The 23,644-nt window shown below is 33.8% G+C and overlaps 2 protein-coding genes across 2 annotated transcripts; one reads left to right on the forward strand and one right to left on the reverse strand.

Moving 5' to 3' along the window:
* Positions 1–4,718: 4,718 nt before the first annotated feature.
* Positions 4,719–11,274, reverse strand: LOC112010474 (methylecgonone reductase). The gene is made up of 4 exons (XM_065783011.1): positions 11,215–11,274; positions 8,548–8,655; positions 7,651–7,830; positions 4,719–5,227 (listed from the first exon to the last, which is right to left on the reverse strand). The coding sequence occupies exons 1-4, from the start codon at positions 11,272–11,274 to the stop codon at positions 5,003–5,005; spliced, it is 573 nt and encodes a 190-aa protein (XP_065639083.1). The 3' UTR covers positions 4,719–5,002.
* A 4,149-nt stretch (positions 11,275–15,423) lies between these two features.
* LOC136071558 (uncharacterized) lies at positions 15,424–16,338 on the forward strand. Its single transcript, XM_065783012.1, has one exon. It carries the CDS (start codon positions 15,424–15,426, stop codon positions 16,336–16,338), a length of 915 nt encoding a protein of 304 aa, XP_065639084.1.
* Positions 16,339–23,644: the final 7,306 nt, after the last annotated feature.

Here is a 23,644-nt window from a genome sequence, read left to right on the forward strand (position 1 = left end):
TTTCTCATAACCCTAGACATATATAAGACTTATTTTAAAAGCTGTCATTGACGGATACACAGACCCAAGAGATTTATTTTCTCATTGAAAAGCTACTGCGTTTGTATGCTATAGGGTTTTGTAATCAAGTGCTTCCAAATCTTCATTGTTGATGAAGTGAAAAACTTTGCAGCCAACAACATCTGTTCTAGTTGCTGGAGTTAGTTACGTACTGGGATCTATACAAAGGGTTAGGCTGTGTTTGGTTTGATGTAAATCGAATTTCGAGTGTAAAATGAATGCAAGGGAAAATAAATTCCCATAAGGAAATTAAAATCTAGGCGTTTGGTTCTGCAATGAAAAATAGTCTGGAAAACAATTTCTAGTGTTTGGTAACATTTTGAAAATGCTATTTTTCTACAATTTTTTCACATTTTTTCACCTTCCAAAAAAATTTTATATCAAAAAATTTCAAAATATACACTTAACACAACCAAAAATCAAAATAAAAACATATTCACAACATGTACATGATATATCTGTGGGAGAAGGAGCAAGAAAAAGTGAGAGATCAGAGTGCGAGAGATAGATTGGGAAAGAGAGAGATCAGAGTGGATGGAGGATAGCGGTGGCCAGATCGGGTGGGTTTGGGGGTGGAGTGGAGTAGGTTGGTGGTCGGTGGCGGCTAGATCGGTGATGTTGAGCAAGAGGGAGAAGAAGAGTTAAGGAAGAAGAGAGAAAAACGAGGAAGGTGGTGGGGCGGCGCGATTTGGGCGGTGGAGAGACACGATTTGGGCAGTGGGGCGGCGTGATCTGGGTGAAGGGGACGGCGGTGGGGGTGGCACAATCTGGGCTGGCCTTGGCTTGGCTGGGTAGCCGAAGCTTGGCGTCGAATTGTGGGTCGAGTTGAGGTTGGTGCGTAGGCTGGAGCTGAAATGAGGTTGGTGCATGTATGAGAGGAGTGAGTAACTCCGGAAAGCATTTGAAGGTAAAATGGGAACATAACTGATTTTACAGGTTGGTAAGGGTATTTTACGGTCAAACTTAATTCATTTTCAGTTTGACTTTATTTTCAAGTTGTGCCAAACATGAACCCGGGTGTAAAATATTTTTTGGAAATCATTTACACCCAAAACAAACGCAGCCTTAGTCACAAATTGGAGGTTTATGCATCAACGGAAAGAAGGCTTCTATAAGATCAAGTCCAATTAAGTATTGGAACGAAGGTTCAATTATAGGTTGGTATTTCGGGATAAGCCAGGGTAGTTGGTAAGATTCCTTATACTTGTAACATCTTGATTGTTGATTAATGGATTTTTGGAAGTGGTGACCTTAAAATCACCTGGTGGAGTTTTTGCCTTGTGAGATTTTCTCCATTTGTCAACAAATCACTGTGTCAAATTTATCTTACACTGCATCTAGTTTTTTATTGATTTATTGGTGCCTCCACGATTTGCATGCAATTGAACCTAATTAATCAACTTTAGGTAATTAAATTAATTAACCGAGGTCAAGCTATTTTAACCCAACACTCACAAATAATAAAATATCTTTGTAGTTAATTCAAAATCCATTTCCATGCCTTTTCCTCTCCCTTGTGTGTGTGAGTGTGTTTGTTTCTCAAAAAAAAAAAAAATTCCATTTCCATGTGGGAAGATCCTCGGGCAAAAAGGAACAAATACTTTCTGTTATTGTTTATTTATAAGACTTCAATATCTATTTCTTGGTGGACAAGGAATACATTCCTTGGTGGACCAAGAATATTAATTTGCTTCTTCAATAATAATTATACTTATCTTCCACTCCACCACCCCACCCCCACCCCCCCCTGCAAACTCTTCTCTCAATCCACAAATGCCTTAAGTATCAAACGCAAATTAAAGTCCAACCAAAAAAAAAGTGCAAATCACCCTAAGCTACCCCATATATGCCTATAAGTCATAAGTGCCAAATACACTTAAAGGTGCTCAAATACTATGCATAGTGATCAAGTCCAAGTAGAGTTGAAACTTGACCCCAATGACTACCTTTGTAAGAATATCAGTAGAATTATCAACAATCACAATTTTACGAAGAAATCTCTCTCACTAATAAATTACTTTTGATACGGGCCAAACACAAATGGATGGCGCTACAATTCTATCTATNAAAACACCAACTTAAGGAAGAAAGGTCGGCTGCAAAGTTCTTCAGCTCATCCTACACGATAAAGATTAGGAAGATGCTTGGTCACAAAACCCTATGGTGCAAATACACAGCAACTTCTTCAGAGAAGATGAACTAGGTCAAGAACTTCGTCTTTTGATCACAATTTGCTTGAACAGAGATTGCTCATTGAGTTTGCAACTTGCGTCACACTTGACGGCTCTTAAAACAATCATTTTATATGTTTAGGGTTTGGAGAAAAGAATGCCCAAAAGCATATTCACGGATCCCAAGAAAATCAGAACAGAAAATTTGAAATTTTAAATCTCGACAGATAGCAGGTGTCAAGGTAGCTATTGAGCAGGTGTCGAGTTTTAATGAAATTGCACTTCAGCTTGCTTTTTCTTGGACAGACTTGATGACTTCAACACTTGACCTTGAAACCTTGTTTCTTAAAGTATTAAAAACACCTAGAATTACCCAATTACAAGTAGAGTGCGTTTTGTCAAAGGATTAGCCAATTTACATAAATAAGTGACATATGTTCTTAATAAGTGAAAACACATATGTCCTAACAAAAAAAAAAGAAAAAAAAAAAAGAAAAAGAAAAAGAAAAACAAGGAGCAAGATTCACAAAATTGAGCCAAATTCTACAATGATTTTCCACCTTGCGAGATTAGTAGACTGCCAAAGTTCATGAAACTCTTTTACCCACCTCAACACCAATCGATACACCCAATAAAAATATTTAACTCATCTCAACCTTGGCAACTCTTCTCTCAATCCACAAATGCCTTAAGTATCAAACGCAAATTAAAGTCCAACCAAAAAAAAAAGTGCAAATCACCCTAAGCTACCCCCATATATGCCTATAAGTCATAAGTGCCAAATACACTTAAAGGTGCTCAAATACTATGCATAGTGATCAAGTCCAAGTAGAGTTGAAACTTGACCCCAATGACTACCTTTGTAAGAATATCAGTAGAATTATCAACAATCACAATTTTACGAAGAAATCTCTCTCACTAATAAATTACTTTTGATACTGGGCCAAACACAAATGGATGGCGCTACAATTCTATCTATTGATCTACTTCAAGGCTTTTTTTTTCTTTTTTCTTTTTTTTTGTGTTGAATAATTTTTTTTTTTTTTCCATCTTTGTAGGTTTTTCTTCTAAAGAAATACCCATCTCTCTTTGGAGCAAGACATTTATAACTTCGTATTCCCACTTGTCAAAGTTGTTCCTTCCATCAAATTTTTCTACCTCAAATTTGTCAACGATGACCATAGTCCTAACTACTAGTGATGATTTGGTAGATGATTCACTTGACATCTTTCTTCCCAATACCTAAGTATTGAGGACCTTGGCTCTAAAACTAGTTCAGTTGTGACTGTATAAATTTTGTGTGATTGCAAAAACTCTTATACTAGTTTGTTGAACAAAAAAGGGACATCCATATAGCACTCCTATACTAGATTGATTGTGAACACTATTATGATCTTAAAAAAGATCTCAAAAACAAATAATAGGAATGTACAAATTTAGGAAGAAAACATAGATACAAACACACACAAGAGAAGAATGCCAAGGATTTATGTAGTTTGAGAGCAGCCTATGTTCACAAAAAGTAGATACTGATTCACCATATCAAAGAGAGATTACAAACCATTTACACACTCAAAAAGCACTCACAAATAACAAAATTTCTTCTAAGTCTTTCTAACTATGAAATATCACCCCATAGTCCACTATACCTAATGATGCTTTCTGAATCAAGAATGGACAAATGCTCAAGTTACCCTTTGCAGAAACTCACTCCATGTTCTACTAGGAGTTTTCTCCTCTCCTTATATGGGAGTAAAGCCACTAAACCGTTTATAGTATTGTTTATTTATAGTGGAAATTTTACTTTTCTACCCTAAGAAATGTTTTTAATAATTTATGAATGACAAAAGAATTTTTTAAAATTTAAGGAAAAAAATATAACATTTTCAACGGTTTATGGGGAAAAACCAGGGATGATCATGTAAACTTTTGAAAAGTAAAAAATATTTTGGTCATAAATAAATTACAAATGGGTGAGGTCCATGAGACTTCTAATTTTCACAATGAAATTTTAATAACATCATATTAAATAGCATTCACTCTTGAAAATCGGCTTGCAAGGGAAATGTGCCCAAGAACTTATATACACATGTTTATATAAGCTTACACAAGCAATGTGGGACACTAAGATCATAACATACCACCACGCTTTGCAGCCAACGTCCACAACAGCTCACTCTATCGACAATAACCTAATGGTAGCCCTTTCTTTTGGCAGTTCCACTCACCTATCAGTTATTTTAATCTAACCTTTAGGTCGCCCCCCTCCAGGATCCAACCACAAAGCCATAACTCATTTAAACCCATACTCAATAAGCTACACCTAATTACTCCAGATAGTAGTTGGCTTTGATACCAAATGATAAGAACTTGCTAGAATATGAATATGAATTGTGGAAAGGAAGAATGATGAATTGGAATAGTAGTTGTAGGCCACTTCAAGGGGACCTAGACCTCCATAGAGAAAGAGAGATATTAAGAGAGAGATGCACCAAACAATTGGTTTATTCTTCATTCCTATAACCTTGAATTACATCATGTATTTATAGGAAATTAACTTTAATGCCATTGGCCCACATGGCCTAACACAATCGGCTAGTTAATTGAACATGTGCTTTAAGAATTAAGCCATATATCAAATGAGCTACATGTGCTCAATTCTTAACTAACTCTCATCTATATAGAAGGTTCTGTTTTTCTTTCCAGATGCAGTTTAAAGAGAATTATTTTTTCATTTGCAAAAAACAATTTTATTAATGGAAGATAAAGTTTCATACTTCGCCATCCCAAAATTCTTCCAAAGACTTATATGGTCCATTTTCATGAACAAACTGTTCACCTTTGAATGCTCTGCATTGAGGAATTTTCTTGATTTTCTCTAATTCATCATCACATAATTCCCAATCAAATATTTGAAGGTTTTCCTTCATCCTCTCCTTGTTGAAGCTCTTAACAATGACACACACTCCCTGCTCAAGTATCCACCTCAATGCAACCTGCATTTTCTTTTCCTTTAAATTGTTGGGTAGAGAAAGGTGCTAGAAATAATGATACATGCACTTTTTAGTTGTTACCGAAGTATTTTTAAGGAAGAGAACTTTCAAATGTAGCCCATGCAAGTGGGCAAAAGATGATAAGTTTCACCTACATTAAAAAGATGTCATAATTATTCTTAATCCCTCGTTATCATTGGTGTTCAATTAATTGTGACTATATTTTCAAAAATTTTAATGGTCTACACTTCTTTTTAAAATATAAAATAAATATCAAATATACTTAACAATAACAAATAACAACTAAGTTTTAGTTACAATTTTTTTTGTCGCCGACTATGGATCCTTAACATATTAGATAAGGTTGGCCACATATATTCTTTTTAGTTATTTTATGCTATTTGAAGCATAGTTATTAAACCTAACTTGGGTATTGACTTGGTCTATGTGCTTGGTCACTAGTTCAACCAATGGATTAGTACTAGTTGAACCGCAGAGTAAAAAAATATATATATATAATTTTTTGGGAATTCTCTACGTTTTCTCCTCTTTAAATTACCACATTATAACACATTAAACTATAAAGAAGCCAATAAAGTGGACTTATAAATGTAATTTTATAAATTTCACAAACATATCCGGGTGATAAAAACCCATCCAGGTTACACATGTTGCCACAAACCCGCCGGGTTTGACTAGATATTGTGCAGAAATTGTCCATTTAAACGCTCAAATCGATCTAGGTGCTAGGTTACTAGGTTTTCAATCTGACCAGTTGGGTTGGTTCGGGTTTAATAACTATGATTTGAAGACATATTCTCTGATACTTTCTCAATTGATGGACCATTTTTTACTCAAATTTGTTAGTGTTATTTTTGGTTTTCCTCTACCATTTTCTGTTCTCTTAACTTAAATCAACTCACTTTTTCCCTCACTAGTGCATCTGTCACTTTTCTTACAAGACTATTTTAAACAACTTTCTCTCATTTTTTTTTCATCAGTAAAGTGCTACTTATCTTTAAGAAAATTTCCTCATTTTGAATCTTATCTTTTAGTGTATTTCTACTTAATGCATCCTTTACCTTGGTCATCCCAATTTTTCAAACAAACCTACAATTTCTATCATTAATTGGGTTACTAAATTTACTCAAATCAATTGTATCACTTTCATCAAAAAGTTTAACAATGTAACTTTCCATCTCTCTTTAATCACTCTATGATCTTCATCTTTAATACAGACACTATTCAAGTCTCTTCTTTTTATTTTCCTTGTTTTACAAAGTTTTTAAATACTCTTTTCTCCATCATTTTTCCCTAGATTGCTATATAAAGCCTTACATTTAGCCTCTTGGACAACCATTTTTTTTCTTCCCTCTTTACCACTTTTTAATTTTCATAAGCAGTATTGTTTCTACATTCAGGTAGACTTCTATACTTAAACCTTCTCATTCCACCACCAAGTCTCTTTACTCTTTAGTTGATCAACCACATTCTTTAGTTTCTCCAAGTACCTCTTTAGCCACTCTTTCAGTACAATTAACCATTTCATTCCGCATCTTCATCTGAATTCCACTTCATGTTATTTTATCATTTTATCTTTAGACACATATCCTTGGGTTTATTTGTTTATAGTATATATATATATATATATACATACACACTTCTAATGCGCATATCTGGTACCACCAACCATTAACTGGTATTAAGTGATTACACTTCGTCCTAGTAATCACCTTATAATCGTTACAGCATCTATTACACACTTTTCAAAAAATGATGAAATTTATTTAACTAGCGTTTGTCCCACTTTTGAAAGTAATTATGTCAGGTGTTCTATAATATCTAATCATACGATATTGCAAAGTCTATAATAGCACCTTTTGATTTATTCCTTACTCCATATTCTTGGCCTCCATGAATTTTTTAAAACCACACATTATCTTTTCCAACATGAACATTTAGGCACGCTCCAATAAAAGTATTTTCTTCCTTTGGTAACCCTTGAATCAATTCATCAATGCTCACCCAAAATTTTTGCTTAAAATCGATTCTTCCATTCTTTTTCTCCTAAGACAAATTTCGTTAATATAATTCTATCCCCTATCCTTCTAACCTCAACTTCTTTTTTCAGGATTTTATCTATGATTATTCATACCCTTTAACCATAATTTATTATTTCTCACCTACCTTCTTAATGTATCTTGTGTCTCTATGGTGTTGTGTTCTAATATTAGAAGAATTTTCATATTATTATTCATGTATCATGTGGTGTGTGTGTCTGTGTTTGTGCTAAACTTCTCTAATAAAAAAAATCTTAAAATGTTTTAGAATATACTGAAATCTAGAACACATTTCATTAAAAAGAAATAATAATAAAATAAAACTCTCTAGACACAAAAAATTGAATAAGTGATCTTGTATAGCACCTGTGGCACACTCTTCTCTTTTGTGATTGCAATCTCTTTGAGGACTGGATTTTCAATCACAGCAAGAGTACCCCAAATAGCACCATTGGCTCCTAGTGGAGACCATGCGCTAACCTGAATCCCTTTCTCTTTGCAGAAGTGTCGCAATTTTTCTTGCTGCCATGACACGTTCATTTCCACCTAAAAACATTTTCATTTCAGTTTCAATGCCATCATAACACTTCTAACCAACATTTACTACAACAAACAACCAAAATCATACCAATGTACTTATTTAACCAAAAAAATATCATTGCCATAAAATTAAAAATTTAACCAAAAAAATAAAAATTCATTACAATATCAAATAAAAATACCATTGCGATAAAATTATGATGTGAGTTTTTTACCTGAAGTGATACAAATTTTACTTGAGTCCAGACGCAACTGTGGAGCAGAGCTGTAGAGTGCAACCAGTTCAGCCGAAATGCAAGACACTCTCAATGGGGAGGGATGGGCAAATAATATATGAGAATAACTCGACTCTAAGGCTTTCGAGTATAATTTATAACTCGATTAATACAATATCGAGTTATGTTCAAGACTTGTACCGTACACCTGACACCGAGACAGGATAGACAGATGTTGAACAAGCGCATAAATCGATAGCTGCATAGTCGGTTATATAACTCGGTTTTCGAATTATCGAGTTTTTCAAAAACAAATTGCCGCCACGGAAGTTCAAGTTCACACATAACTCGCTTATTTAATAATCGAGTTTTTCAATATAACTCGATTTCCGGTTTGTCGAGTTACAAAACATGGGCATTTCCCTATATAGTTTGGGAAAAAGGGCAGAAAGCTGCTATTTTTGCCCAAACAGGGCATTTCCCAATTTTGTCCGGATTTTTCGCTTACCTGGTTAACTGCTGGTGGAATAGTAGCATGATGTAGGAGCTGGGAGAGCTTTTTGCAGGCAAAGTTTCTAACTCCAACAGACTTAGCTAAGCCCAGTCTGTAAGAGAACTAGTTGCACATATTTACAATAAATAAATAATAAATGAAGCCCAAAAAGAAACATTTCGGAATGGAAGTCCATGAAAAACATAGCCATCGGTTGGTGCCTACATTTGGATGACTGTACTCAAGCATGGAAAAAAGTGATTACAAATTTAAAATATTGTGTAAACGAAAAGAAAAAATTAAATTAAAAACGTGGAATTTGGCAATCGTTTTCAGCACATAAAATCAGTTTTTACTTGTATAATTTGTACTTGTCATTTGTTTGTCAAGGCTCGTGTGACTTAATTTTTACTCTTGTGTATTTAATTAGAATTCTATTGAGATTATTCTTAAATTTCATTGTACTATTAGTATTATATTGCGACGCACAACTTAATCTAAAACCATATTTACATTAATATATATATATATTATAAGTTTTATGTATATGTCATAACTCATAAATTAAATAAATAAATAAAGTTCTTCTAAATATAGAATCATATGAAGAAGTAAAAACTTATTTTATGTTTAATGAATCACGTTTTTATTCTCAAAAGTTGGTAAGGATAATTTAATTAAAGAAAAGTTTATATGAACAAATAGTGTTAGAAAAACTTATTAACAGTGAATATTATATTATAAAAAAATTATTAAGTTCATAGTAAATGTTGTACTAGTTAACTATGAGTCAGCATGCATCCACTTAGCTCAATCACAACTTTTAAAACCAAACTTTTATTCTATTAGTACGAGACAATTACAGATTATCCACTTATAGTTAGGCTTGATTTCACCTTATTTACACATGGTTCAAAAGTTGGCATTTTACCCACACTTTATCCCTCTAAAGTAAGTTTTGTTAGATTGACATAACCCACCTCTAACTTTTTCGTTAGAAAAACATATTTTAATACAAAAACATATCATAAAACAAATAAAAATGTTAGGGTTATTGTTATGAAAATTTAACAAAGTTTACCTTAAGTACGTAAAGTGTCGACTTTCGAATCACAAGTAAACATAGTGAAATCAGATCTAACCACAAGTGGGTAATCTGTAATTATTTTTATCAATAATTTAATATCATATGATTTAGAGAAAAATGACTTTAAAAAAATGACTTTAATCACAAGAGGGAAAAAAAGAATACCGTGCATAGCAAGTTGAAATGAAACCTGAGATCAGCAAGACAACTTGTAAATTCACTGTTTAGATGTGAACATGGACTTCTATGCACCAGTTGAGAAAATTCTTCTCCTTTAGCGTACCTGGGCTTGGAAATCGTACATTTTGAAACTACTTGGATTCCATTGACAATAATTTCATTGCATGGTAGATTAAAAAGTGTGCGCTTAATTATTACTACTTCCATTTACATGTAATTCAATTTCATCAGTTTATAATCATTAATTTTCAAATGGTCACAAGTTTCTTAAAAGCTAGGAAAGACTTTGTAGACACCCACATCTCTTCTCTCTCCCTCTCTACATCTTCTTCTTCTATTTTTATTTATATTTATATTTTTATTATTATTAATTGTTGTGGTTAGAACTTAGAAGTGCCTCGAAAATATGTAAATTAACATTGTCCAAAATTCAATTTGATCTTTTTGCTCATTTTAGTCTTATACATTTTATTCGTGTTCAATGAAGTCCTTTTGTCACCATTCGTCCAAATTGCATCGCTTGATGCCCCAAATAGTCGTAGTTTTGGTATTGTAATCTTTTAAATTAAACAAAATCTAGAATACTTATTAAAAAATTTTGAAAAAAAAAAAAGAAGAATTTTCAAATTGAGGAGTTTGGTTTTTCCCCCTCTTAAGTTTGAGCTTTGTCAATCTCAAAATAGGAATTCATTTCTACAGGAAAAGATCTTTTAAAATGTAGGTAAGAGTCTTACTAAAAAAATGTTGTATTTCAGATAGAAATATTTGTTAATGGAGGATTTTTTTTTTCTTTTTTTTATGTAAAAAAATAATTTTACTTACCATAAATATAAGCTTTGTCAATTTCACATTAAGAACAAATAAATTCTATAAGAAAAGATCTTTAAAAATGTGGGCACTATGAAAAAAATTCTAATTCCAATAAAAAAAATTGTTTTCTCATCTCTTTCATTCCTTAATTTGAATATAAAAATAAAAATAAAAATATAATTCTATTGATTTTTCTGGAAATTAATTTTTCTCTTATTTTTTGGATTTTTTAATTTTTTTAATTTTAAAAATACTAAAATGATGACTTTTAAGGGCACTTAACGCAAGTCGGCAACCCATTTAACAGAGTAGATGGGAGGAATGAATTGACAAGAAAGAAACTTAGAGGACTGAAATTAAAAAATCAAAATCAAAAATCAAAATTACAAGATTGAATTAAATTGTGTGTGAAGTTAAAGGATGTAATTTATAATTTTACCTTAAATATTTGATATTCTTTTAACTTTAAAGTGTACCGTTAATAAATATGTAGATACGATAAATTTTAAATATTTGTATATTGCTTATAAAACGTCTAATTAGGTAATACTATTTGGACCACTGCACACCTTTATTGCGATGGTCACTTCACAACTATAAAGTACCTGTAGAGTGTAGGGGGTAAAAGCAAGGTATAAGTCTTCAGGAATAAGCTTCACACACATGTACACTTAACTTAGGCTATAGTAGAATTTCTATCTTGTATAAAAATAAAAATAAAAACTATGTGGGTACAGGCCTATGGCAAATGAGACTTTAGAAGAGAATGAGATCCCAAGTTCACAGAACATAGGATTGCCACTAGCTTTCAACTCACAAAACTGAAACAATTTTGCATTATGATAAATTGAGCTTGATAAGATGACCTTGAAATAACAGTTGGAAATCTGAGAGTTTGATTACTACTATTAATGCCTAGGCTCAAATCTATGGGTCGGTGTTGTGGTTAGGCTTTTTGAACTTTTTTTTTTTAGGCTCCGGTGGCTACCTATTTTGCTATTTTGCAATAATGGTCTATGACTGTGCCTTTCAGTTTCTGTTTTTCTGTGCTGAGTGTGCACCTATTTTGTCTTCGTTTTTTATTTTTAGATTCCTTATCTTTCGTCTCTAGTTCTGGTCATTTGTTTTTTTCCCCCTGATAATCCTTATCTTTAGAAATTTACTCAAAATATTGTGGATTTTTGGGTTTGGAATGCTACTCCCTTTTGTGTGTTGTGGACTGTTTTGTGAGAGACGAATGGTAGAAATTTTGATGGTGTTGAAAGGCCTATTTGTGCAATTAAGTTATTTTTTTCCAGTCTTCATATGAGTGGTTGACTGTTTTAGGCAGCATCCTTTTTAAAATCATGTGTTTCTCAAGTAAAACCATGTTTTTTTTAGTACTTCCTTGGCTTCATTATAAATGAAATAAATTTGAATGTTAATGCATTATGATGGTACTTTCAGTTTCTGCAGTTATTTATGTCTTTTTATTTTTAACTTCTTGTTGTTCTGGTATGGTTCTTATGTGCACATATTCATTTCAGGGTTGCTGAAAGACCTTCAGACAGCAGAACTTCAGCTCAAAGAGCCAATAGTCAAGTTGGTTCTCGACAAGGTAAGCTAGATCTGGTGCCTCTTTTATTGGGTCATCTATGTATGGTGGATTTGCATATGTGCACCCCTATAACCATAAAAAACAGCGTGATTTTAGATATTAGCAAAAAATATGAATTCCATATTAATTTAATGGTCTCATTAAATTGGAATTGGACTTTATGTTAGATCAAAATGACATTTACTTGTATGAATCTAGTCATAGTAAACTTTAAACCATCATAATCTATGTCTGATGTTGGCACTACTGCAATCATACCAGTGGGAAACTTGGGATGTGATGTAAAAAAGCTTCTGTCATACACTACATTATCATGGATGGAAATTTCTTAAAATTTGTATATTGATTTAATACTGTATCTAAATATGATGATAACAAACAGCTGTATTTTGTTACAAAGATTTAATGAGTACAAAAACCCATGTACTCTCTGATACACACAAATAGGAAAAGAAGTATTTAATTATATTAATGCAAAATTGTCTCACTAAGAGTCTTTTTTCTTATTTTGAAAGCCAATGTGCTAAGCTTGTGTAATGTCTCATACATGATGTTTGCAACCGTAATTTGATATTTCATTTTTAATAATTTTTTTGTTATTCTTGTATCTTAAGACGCCAATGTTTGCCCACTTATAGATTAATTTCGTTCTTTTTGTGCATGGCACTTGAATTTCGACATTGAGATTAGAAGGCACAACTTATGGCTACTTTATTTTCGAATTAGTAAATTGCTTGAGATGATTTTGGATAAAATGCTTTTCTTCCCCTCTCATATTCTTTCAGGCTGCAGATTATGAGTCAGTAGGGTCTGTTTTGCACATACGTGGGAAAAACATTCTAGAGAATGAGCATGTAAAGGTAAATGCAATGCTAAATTGAAATAACTAATTATAAATTGATAATTCTCACTCTTGCTTTGTACTTATCAGTATTTCATTGCAGATTGGGGCATTATAGACTTTAGAACTTGAGCTGCATCAACCTTTTGTGTTACAAAAGGTGTGCTTTCTTGTTAATTCTTTTAAGTCTCTAAAATGTACAGTTTCTCCTTCTATTGTCCAGATAATGTCTATACCATATGAAATGGTATTGGTATCCATATCAAATTTGTATGAATGTAGTCATTTCGGGTTGAATGACTGTTAATCAAGTCAACTTGTAGGAGTAAAAATTCTTAGCTTACTTTTCAACTTCAAGTGGGACAAAAATCTTTTGCAAACTTGTCAAACTGAGTACCAAATCTTACTAAAGAGCTCGTTCAAAGCTTTTTAAGTCTCCCTTAACATTTCTATAAAAAAAAAAAAAGTCTCCCTTAACATAGGCGAGCAAAACGAATTCTTAACCCTTACTTCTTAAGGAAATCCCAAACATACCCTTAATTGGAATTATAACAATTAAAGCCTTTAATTCAAAGATAATTGTTTAGCTATTTATCTTGATAGCTTGTTTGGGTTATTTTCTTTTTAAAATGGAAATTTGGATTCTTAATTATCTTGGTATATTTATATTTAGTTAAAGTGCAAATTATACTCCATTAGTTTTTGGATATTTGGATTTTACATATTAAAGTTTTAGAATTTGAATTTTACTTCCATAAAGCTGTATTCCATTTGTATTAACAACCCCTCCAACCATTATTTTACGTTAAATGTCACATAAGGTTGGCACACATGTTTAATTCATTTAATAAAATAATGTTACACCATTTTCATCATAGCACATCATTTTTCTTTTAATTATTTAAAGATTTTAGGCTCCAAAAATGATGTGACCTCATTTTTATTGGGCGGATTAAACATGCTTGGTAAGCTCATGTAGCACTTAATGAAAAATATGAATGGATAGACTGTTAATGCAAACAAATTATAATTTCAAGGAATAAAATACAAATTGTGAAACTTCATAATATAAAATCTAAAGACTCATAAATTTTAGGAGTATAGATTGTAGTTTACTCTTTATATTCCAATACTAAATAGAAATTCAACAATTTTTTTTTTCGTGGTTAGAAATAAGTCCAGTCCTTCTTTGAGCATAAGTATGGATTGCATTTGCAATTATATATTTTTAGATTAACACATGTTCTTACCATTGTTATATAAGGGACGTTAACTTATAGATTTTAGAAATGTAATCATGTAAGTTATAGTTCTTTGTGATATATAAAGCATTCCATTAACTTCGTATGTTGTGTATGAACACCATATATATCCTACCCTAAATTTTAAAGTGATATGAATTTACATATATTAGTTATCAAAATTTGAAAGATTACTATATACGTGCTATAAAAAAAAATATACATTGTTGCAAGCAAGCCTTTTTATCCTATTTATAAACTCTAGACATTTTCCAGCCCTTATATACATGTGGACTAGGAATTTTAGTATGGGGGGCGAGATTTTAATAACAACAATACAGCTATATGTATGTATTTGCTTAAAAAGGATTTAGTAAAAAGTATCATGCTTTTGATAAAGAAGTAAACTAGCACCATATGAAGATTATTGATTCAATTTCTTTTTTAAACTTAACTTAATATTCGTGTTTTTTTTTTTTTTAATTTTTTTATAATTAACTTCTTAGTATTATAGCTTTTAAAACTCAACAATAAATTTTCAGATAAAATATGAAAACTTTAAGAGTTTTTTTTCTTTTCCCTCTCAAAAATAAAGAAAATAAGAGATATCTCTTCAATATGATTAATAATTATTATTTTATTCTCATTTATGACACAACTTTGCTCCATTACAAGTTTAAACCTCCTCAATATTAAAATTTAAAAGAAAAATGAAATTATTTCAAGATTAAGGAGTTCATAATTTTAGGGGACCAAAGCCAAAAAGAATAAAATTTTAATTAATTTTCGTAAAAGCATTTTTCAAAGTGCTCCCCTTCCCACAAGCTATAAACAATAAGTTTTTTAGGAAGACACTATTTGTTTAAAGTTGTTAATTAACCAAATTGTCTAATAATAACTTGAGCTCAACAAAGGAAAAGTCTTGTTTATGTTTGTTTGTTAAACAAACAAGTCAAACTCAAGCCAAGTTTAGGTGCAGGACGGGTGTAGGACAAGTGTTATACGTTCTAAGAAAATTTAACCATACTTGGGTAGTATGTTCTTAACAAATGACAAATGAATGTAATTATAATAATTATTACCTTTGTATTAACAAATCTTGGTGTAGGTCAAATTCCGTACATATTTTATCGCAATGGATAAAAGTTGGATGGACAAGAAGAGGGGTTTAAGGGAATATTTTCAAGGTGTAACCCAATTCGTGGAATTTGCCTCTCTATCCGCGCGCAATGGGAAGATGTTATGTCCTTGTATGAAATGTGTAAATTTGATTTTACAACCAATAAATGTGGTACGTGACCATTGTTGGGCTTCGGGGATGATGAACAATTACAAAATTTGGAAATTTCATGGGGAATCGGCGGCTGCTACAACGGCTACCGACTGTGGGAGCTCTCAAGTGCAAGATTCCGAAAATCTATATGGCGATTTTCGTGGGATGTTGCACGATTTGTGCCCCCCGCATGAAATGCCACCCGAACCAATGGAAGAAGGTCCAACTACGCAACATCCGGCTGAAGGTCCGAATGATGAGGCAAAGAAGTTTTACAAGCTGATAGATGATGTAGACAAACCTTTATATGAAGGTTGTATGAAATTTAGCATTTTTTCAGCCATTGTTGTGTTGTTCCAGTTGAAGACTTTGTGTGGTTGGACGAACAAGTCATTTACTATGTTGCTTCAAGTCCTGATGGATATGCTTCCTTCAGATGCTAAGTTGCCAAAGGACCATTATGAGGCTAAGAAGATAGTCCGGGATTTGGGTTTGGGTTATGAGAAGATCCATGCTTGTCCCAATGACTGTATGCTGTTTTGGAAGGAAAATGTTAACCTCGACTCGTGTCCTTGTTGTAAAGAATCAATGTGGAAAACAAATGAGACATCTGTTACTAGTAAAAATGCTTCATCTAGTAAGGGGAAGAAGAAAGCTGCAAAGATCTTACGGTGGTTCCCTTTAAAGCCAAGATTGCAGCGATTATTTCTTTCACCTAATCTGGCTACTTCTATGAAATGGCATGTTAATGGTCGTACTGATGATGGGGTTATGTGACATCCTGCTGACTCAGATGCATGGAAAACGTTTGACAGTAAGTGTTTAGAGTTCTCGTCTGACCCTTGTAATGTCAAACTTGGATTAGTTGCGGATGGTTTCAACCCTTTCAGAATTATGAGTTCTAGTCACAGTACGTGGCCTGTCATGTTGGTCCCCTACAATCTCCCCCCTTGGCTGTGTATGAAATAGTCATCTTTGATTCTATCATTAGTTATTCCTGGTCCTACCTCGCCAGGGATTGCTATAGATGTGTACTTGCAACCGTTAGTAGACGAACTAAGGGAGTTATGGGATGTTGGAGTACAAGCGTACGATGCATCTTCAAAAGAAATATTCCAATTGCGTGTAGCATTGATGTGGACCGTAAATGATTTTCCTACATACGCAAATTTGTCAGGTTGGAGTACCAAAGGTGGGTTGGCTTGTCCTTCTTGTGTTGTGGAGACTGATTCTCGATATTTGAAAAATGGCCGCAAATTCTGTTACATGGAACATAGCCGGTGGTTGGATGTTGACCACGATTTCCAGAAAGAAGGTATGTTATTTGATGGATCTAATGATACACGATCGGCTCCTGAACCACCGGTCGCGTCATCCATTATTCTGGAAATTGAACATTTACTTGGACGTTGTCTGGGAAGGAAATGTCAACTTACTTACAATAAAAGAAAGAGAGGGGAGGTATACGAGAGTGGTTGGAGGAAGAGGAGCATCTTTTTCACCTTGCCTTATTGGGAGGATCACAAGTTGCGACACAATCTTGATGTGATGCATATAGAGAAGAATGTGATGGATAATATACTCAGCACAGTGCTGAACTTAAAAGACCAAACAAAGGATAATTACAAGGCGTGCCTTGACTTGGCGGACATGGGGATAAGGAGTGAACTCCACCTACAACGAAAAAGTGCTGATAAGTATACCATACCGCCCGTTTGTTTTCATATGACTTCATCGGAGAAAGATGGTTTCTTGCAAGTTTTGAAGGACGTAACAGTGCCTGATGGGTACGCTTCCAATATCTCACGTCGAGTGAACATGAAAGAACGCAAGATTTCTAGTTTGAAGAGTCATGATAATCACATCTTGATGCAGCAACTTTTTCCCATAGCCTTACGCAGGTCTTTGCCCTCTCATGTTACTAGGCCTTTGATAAAGTTAGCTTACTTCTTTAGAGAAATTTGTTCCAAAACACTTAAGGTTTCAGATATTGCAACTGTTGAGGCAGATATTGCAGTTACATTATGTGAATTGGAAAAGATATTTCCGCCATCCTTTTTTACAGTGATGGTACATTTGGTCATGCACTTAGCTGCTGAAACCAAGATTGGTGGTCCAGTGCACTATCGTTGGATGTATCCCATTGAGAGGTAAGACGTGTGTAATATTATTGCTCAACTATGAGCTTTATGTGCACGTTTCAATTACTATTGCCAATCATTAATCTTATCATTCCTCTATAGGTACCTCTCACGCCTTAAGTCTTACGTACGAAATAGAGCTGCTCTAGAAGGGTCTATTGCTGAAGGATACATAGTCGAAGAGTGCTTAACATTTTGTTCACGGTATATGGAAAGAGTTGAAACTATATTCAATCGACCTAGGTTGATTGAGGACTCAACAGGGGTGCTTTCGATCGTGGCACTAAACAATAGAGAGCGGACCCAAGCCCATCGCTACATTCTATTCAATTCCGAAAACATCAACCACTTTCGTGAGTAAGTACTACGTATACAAATATGATTGTACGTCAATTCAATGTACGTTAGGTCTATTAACCCTAATACAATTGCATGCACAGGATGCACAAAAGATTAATAGAGGATGAACTCCGAAAAGACCACAATTGTAACGTTTCCAAGGCCATTATATATGAGCACCACATGGAGAAGTTTTGTAGTTGGTTTAGGGGTCATGTACGTATGACATTTTCAACTTCTTAAACTTGTAACATTATCCTAACTATGATTATTTGTACTGATGTGAATAATTATGTTTGGATATGTTAGGTGAGGTCGTTGACTACTGCTGATAGGGAAAGGGAGGGAGTTAGTGATACCCTTGTTGCATTGTCCAAATGGCCATATATTTATGTAAAACGGTTCAAGCATTATGTCATTAATGGTTTAAAGTTTAGGAGTGTAAATGATGAGTTAAACAGGAAAACGCAGAATAGTGGAGTTAGTGTCACTACTGATGGTGGCATTACGTTCTATGGTGTTTTAAGTGATATAATCGAGTTGAACTATTCTGACAATATCAAACATGTGTTATTCAAGTGTAAATGGGTCGATGACCAAAATAGGAGAGGATATAGGATTGATGAATTTGGGTTTCCTATGGTGAACTTTACACACTTTATACATGGTAGGGATAAAATTTCGGATGAACCATATGTGTTGGCATCTCAAGCTACACAAGTTTTTTATGTGGAAGATAAAAGGCAGAAGGATTGGTATGTTGTTGTTAAAACTAAAGCTAGGGATGTGTTCGATGCTGGCATTGGTCCCCAACGTGATGAGGATGACATATATAGTTTTTCTGAGAATGTTCCGTACAATATAAGCACTAATGAGGTTGTGAGTGAGAACCTCGGTTGGACTCGGGATGATGTAGAGGGAATGACAATTGATGCCTCTATTATTGCTGAAAGAGATCTTCATGAAGTACACAACTTATACGATTGTGAGTTTATTGACGATGAGTCCGACAATGAAGATGACAACGAGGATGAGTACACCGACGAGGAGTAGTGTCCTCGTTTACTGATATATCCATTTATGAATTAGTTGGAATGCCTTTGTGTAGTATTTGATGAATTTGTTAATTCCTCTTAATATTGTTATTACTAAATAATTTGTACTTATTATGCATTCAATTCCTTATAAACTTTGCTACCTATTGGATTTCAAATTCATTTCTTGTCAACTTGGATATAAGTTTGTTTGGTGTTAGGGTTTCAGTTTGTCGTTGTTGTGGTGTTTGGCTAACAGAAGCTCTTAAACTTGGAAATATGCTTGTATATAGTGTTAGATGTAAAATGAGTTATTTTACTTTCTCTTCTTCACTTACATTGTATGCAAGTTTTTATGTTGTCTATAATTAACATTTTTTTTGTGTGGTAAAGTTTGTGGACGCAGGAATGGGGAAGAAACGTCGATTGCCGCTTGTACATGTTGGCGAAGGACCCTCACATTCACGACAGAGGCATGAGGAGAACTTGGAAGCTACCTATACTACTCCGCAAGCAAGAGCGGATGCTTGTGATGTTGGTACAGCACCCCCAGGTAGTTTACACGTTCATTGTTAATGTAATGTTTGATATTTACTACTGGATGCATAATTTTTCTGTTGTTGGCTGCAGGAATGCAAAGGGACTTTCCACTGACGGTTGTTGATGTTGGTGGGGGATCATCACGTTCACCACAGAGCGTGCAGGAGGAGCTAAGGGCTACCCTTGCGACTGACCAAGCATTAGGGGATGTAAGTGATGATGAGACCCAACCCCCTTCTCCAGGTAGTTGACATGTCTTGAAATGTAACGTTTGAGAATAAATATGACATGGAGCTTTCAATCAATCTTTTAAGTGTGGTCATTTCGTCCATTTCTCTTCATAGAATTAGGTGTCAAGTGTTCGAAAATGATATAAATTTAGAAGTTCTGCATTTTGAAAATAATACTCTTGAAGGACACCTAATAATACCATGTGATTGTGACAAACTGAATAAAAGCATTACATAAAATACACGTAAAATTTATCGTATTAACTTAAAAAGATCGTAGAAATTAGAAGACTGAATTGAACTTATGACAAACTTAGATGATGTAATTTGTAATTTAAACTAACACTTGTATGTAATGAAAGTAGGCTTTAAATTATAGCTTTGTGTGAGCTACTTGAAACTTTAATAGAGTTTCATCTGTGGAAAATGTGGATAAGGATAGCATGTAATGCATTTAATTTGGGCTAAGGATAGCATGTAATGCATTTAATTTGTACGGTATGACAAATTTAGAACCATAATTTCATAACATTGTTTTGAGTTGTTGTAGCCATATAAGAACTGAAAAAGATGTCTATGTGTGAAGTCTTAGGCTACTTTAGAAATAATATGAAAAAGTAATAAATATTAAAATAACTTATGTGTGTCTACGGACATTTTGAAGTTTTAGTTAGGAAATTTTACTCAATTATTACCATTGTTCGTTTATGTCAAAAACTTCATCGTCATTGAATAATTTATAGATGCATCTATAAATTACTTGTGAGTAATTTCAATTTTTATTAACTAACTATAGCGAATCTTTTCTCCCGCATTCTCAGAAAAAGAAAAAAAAAGGAAAAAAAAAAAAAAAAAGATACTATTCTCCCTTTCTCTTATTAGCCTGATTTTAAACTCAGTATACTTAGCTGCTTTGAAACATGCTTTTTATTATGTTCTTGACATAACAATGCAAGGCTACCCATTGCTTCTTTTAAATTCATGAAAATATGAACGACTTAATTCACTTATTGTCCTGAGTAATAAGTAAATAAAGAAAACAAATGGGAGAAAAAGTAAAGCTAAAAAGCAAGTATAATAATGCCATGATTGACAAACATCACTATTATGTTAAGAGTGTGCACTTGAGATATATACAGTAACTTCTGTTTAATTGTGAACTTTGAAATTTCATTCCTAATGGCGGTTTACTATATGCAGAAGATTTGGTTCAACAAACCCAACAAACCAGTAATGTGCGTGCAGAAGAGTTGGGTCAAGAAACCTCCGAATCTAGTAATGGGACTAAAAAGCGTGGCGAAACGCTAATGCGAAAAATATGGACGCTTCTACCTGATAAGAAAATTGAGTTGCCGTTAAATGCAACCGGCCAACCGCTTGGGGAGAGCAGACAAACATTCATAAGGTGGTTGGGCACTTTTTGCATCTGCCCCGCCTACTGCCCACTAATGCCTTTGAATTGGACACATGTCCCTTCTCACCACAAAGATGTCTGGGTTGAGATTCAGGTATTAGCATACTTTGTTTGTCTTTATCATTGAAATATTTGTGACTTAGCTAATCCATATATATATACATGCCCAAATATGCTCAATGCACTATGAAACATGCCGATATATATACATTTCATAGCCTTATACTTCATTTATACTTAAGGTGAATGATTCACCAAGATAAGTGGGCCTTTGAATTGTCATAGCGTTAAAGGTATCATATACTTTTCCTAGCAACAGTTCCATTAAGATTCTTGTACAATGTTTTCGAAAAAAAAAAATTATCTTACAATGTGAAATTTTTTTGTTCATATTCATTTTGTTTTTCTTTTCTTTACGTCTAATTTAAGAATGAAGAGAAGAGACAGGAGCAAATATTGGGAAGGAAAACCATCATTTGTTTTAGAGTGAAATGTCATCGGAGACATAAAAGTGAAAGTGAAGGAGAAAGAACATAGATGATTATTTTGTCAGTGAAAAAAAGGTGCTTGTCATCATTTATTGCCATGCATGTTCACAGTTTGGGCCAATGTGGGAAATCCACGTGAAAAACAAGCATGGTTGGTCTTACTCTGATGGTGACACATGCAATAGAAGATGGCTTCTTTGACTTAGCATAAATCATTTATGAAGTATAAGACTCAACTTTATATAAGAACAAAGAATTCATACCAATGAGATTTATGTCACAGAGCACCTTCTAGTGGATATCATTAGGAAATAGGAAGTAGGAAAAGTCTTTAGGTTTTTGTTTAATTAAATGAAAGTTAACCATCCAATTCATTTTGCTTACAAGTTCAGACTTGTTCAATCTATAGCTATATTACGCTACTTTTAATTGTTATGTACAACCGAATGTGTGCTAAATGGCATGTTCAGTAGGGTGGACCATTGCACTATGCTAACTCATTTTTTGCATTTCAGAAAAAGTGGATCATAAACCCAGAAATTCTCCACCCAGCTAATCAAATGCCGTGGGCAATGCACCTACTAGGGGAACTGAGGAGGAACCGACGTACCAAGTTGAAAAAGAAATGCTACCCAAAAGATGCGTCCAAAGCAGAAGTCCTTGCAAAAATACCAGGATGGGCTGAAAAGCAGCAGTATGCAGATTTAGTTGACTATTGGTTTTATCCAGATACGGAGGTTCAACTATTTTCTTACTCTATTATATGTTATTTATAATATACATATGATGGGGTATTTGAATTTACCAAGTACAATTTATGTAACTAATTTCTTCGTTTTAATTTGTTGGTGGGAATATGTTTGTAGACATTAGTTAATAAGAACAAGAAAAGTCGTTCGTTGCAGAAGGACATAGCAAGGTCAAGGCCTATAAGTTTTGCCCAAGTTTCAGACAATATGGTAAGAAATGCATTAATTGATAGGAACATTTCATTTTTCTTCATTCTTTTATTCATAGTTTTGACGTTGTGATAGCAAAGACAAGTGAGAGAGAGGAAATGTTTGTAAGTTGTGTGAAGGAAATTGGGTTGGGGTAGTAGGTAGCCAATATATAGAACTTTGGGACCAAAAACCAGTTGATACTAAGCATTCACATAAAGAAAACAACTCACATGTCTTTTTGAACGTAATAATCTACGACTTTAAATTTGTTATACATTATATTGCATGTTATGTCCCAAATTTCATTTGCTATGTTTTGGTTGTCAATTGCCACTTCATATCACGAACATAAATTTTCGTTATTGTAATGAGACTGTTGAGTATGATGTAGGCAAAAAAAAGTGGGCAAGCAATAGAGCGTGCAGTTGTTTTCAAGAAAGTATACTCAAAGAAAGATGAGACTCCTATTAGTACTGACGTGGAAGATAAGATTGTAAGCCTTATCGTACCCTATTTCTTTCATATTTTGTGCGTGAATTGTTTGTAGCGAGTAATATGTTATTTTGCTTCTTGTATGAAAACAGAACAAAATGACTGCAATTTTAAACAATGGGGGCTCACTACAAGGAGACCGTCACCAAGGAATTTTATGGTCAAAAACTGATGCGTTTGCACAAGTGATGGGGGAAAGAACGTTGTGGACGTGTACGAGGGGTCGGTTTTGGACCAACCCCATCAGGAAGAAGTGGGTCCAACATTCCTTGTTATATATCGACTCCACCATCGTCCAGTGAAATAGCCTAGCGGATGACTGACTTGGAAAATTCGTTGAGGGACGAACTTGCCCAGGCAGAGCAGAGGCATCAGGAGCAAATAGCCGACATGCATGCAAAGCATAAGGAAGAAATCGCCGAATTACATGCGTGGCATAAGGAGGAAGTCACTGAAGCAATAGC

The sequence above is a fragment of the Quercus suber genome, unplaced genomic scaffold, assembly GCF_002906115.3.
Source record: "Quercus suber isolate HL8 unplaced genomic scaffold, Cork oak 2.0 scaffold_325, whole genome shotgun sequence".
NCBI classification, from domain to species: Eukaryota; Viridiplantae; Streptophyta; class Magnoliopsida; order Fagales; family Fagaceae; genus Quercus; species Quercus suber.

Excerpts from the sequence above, each read along its gene's own strand:
- LOC112010474 (XM_065783011.1), bottom strand. The coding sequence starts at position 11,274 with ATGTGTGTGAAGCTTATTCCTGAAGACTTATACCTTGCTTTTACCCCC. Across the intron at positions 8,656-11,214 it reads TTACCCCCTACACTCTACAG|TTCTCTTACAGACTGGGCTT; the intron begins GTACTTTATAGT and ends ATGTGCAACTAG. Across the intron at positions 7,831-8,547 it reads TTCCACCAGCAGTTAACCAG|GTGGAAATGAACGTGTCATG; the intron begins GTAAGCGAAAAA and ends AAATGTTTTTAG.
- LOC136071558 (XM_065783012.1), top strand. The coding sequence starts at position 15,424 with ATGGATAAAAGTTGGATGGACAAGAAGAGGGGTTTAAGGGAATATTTT.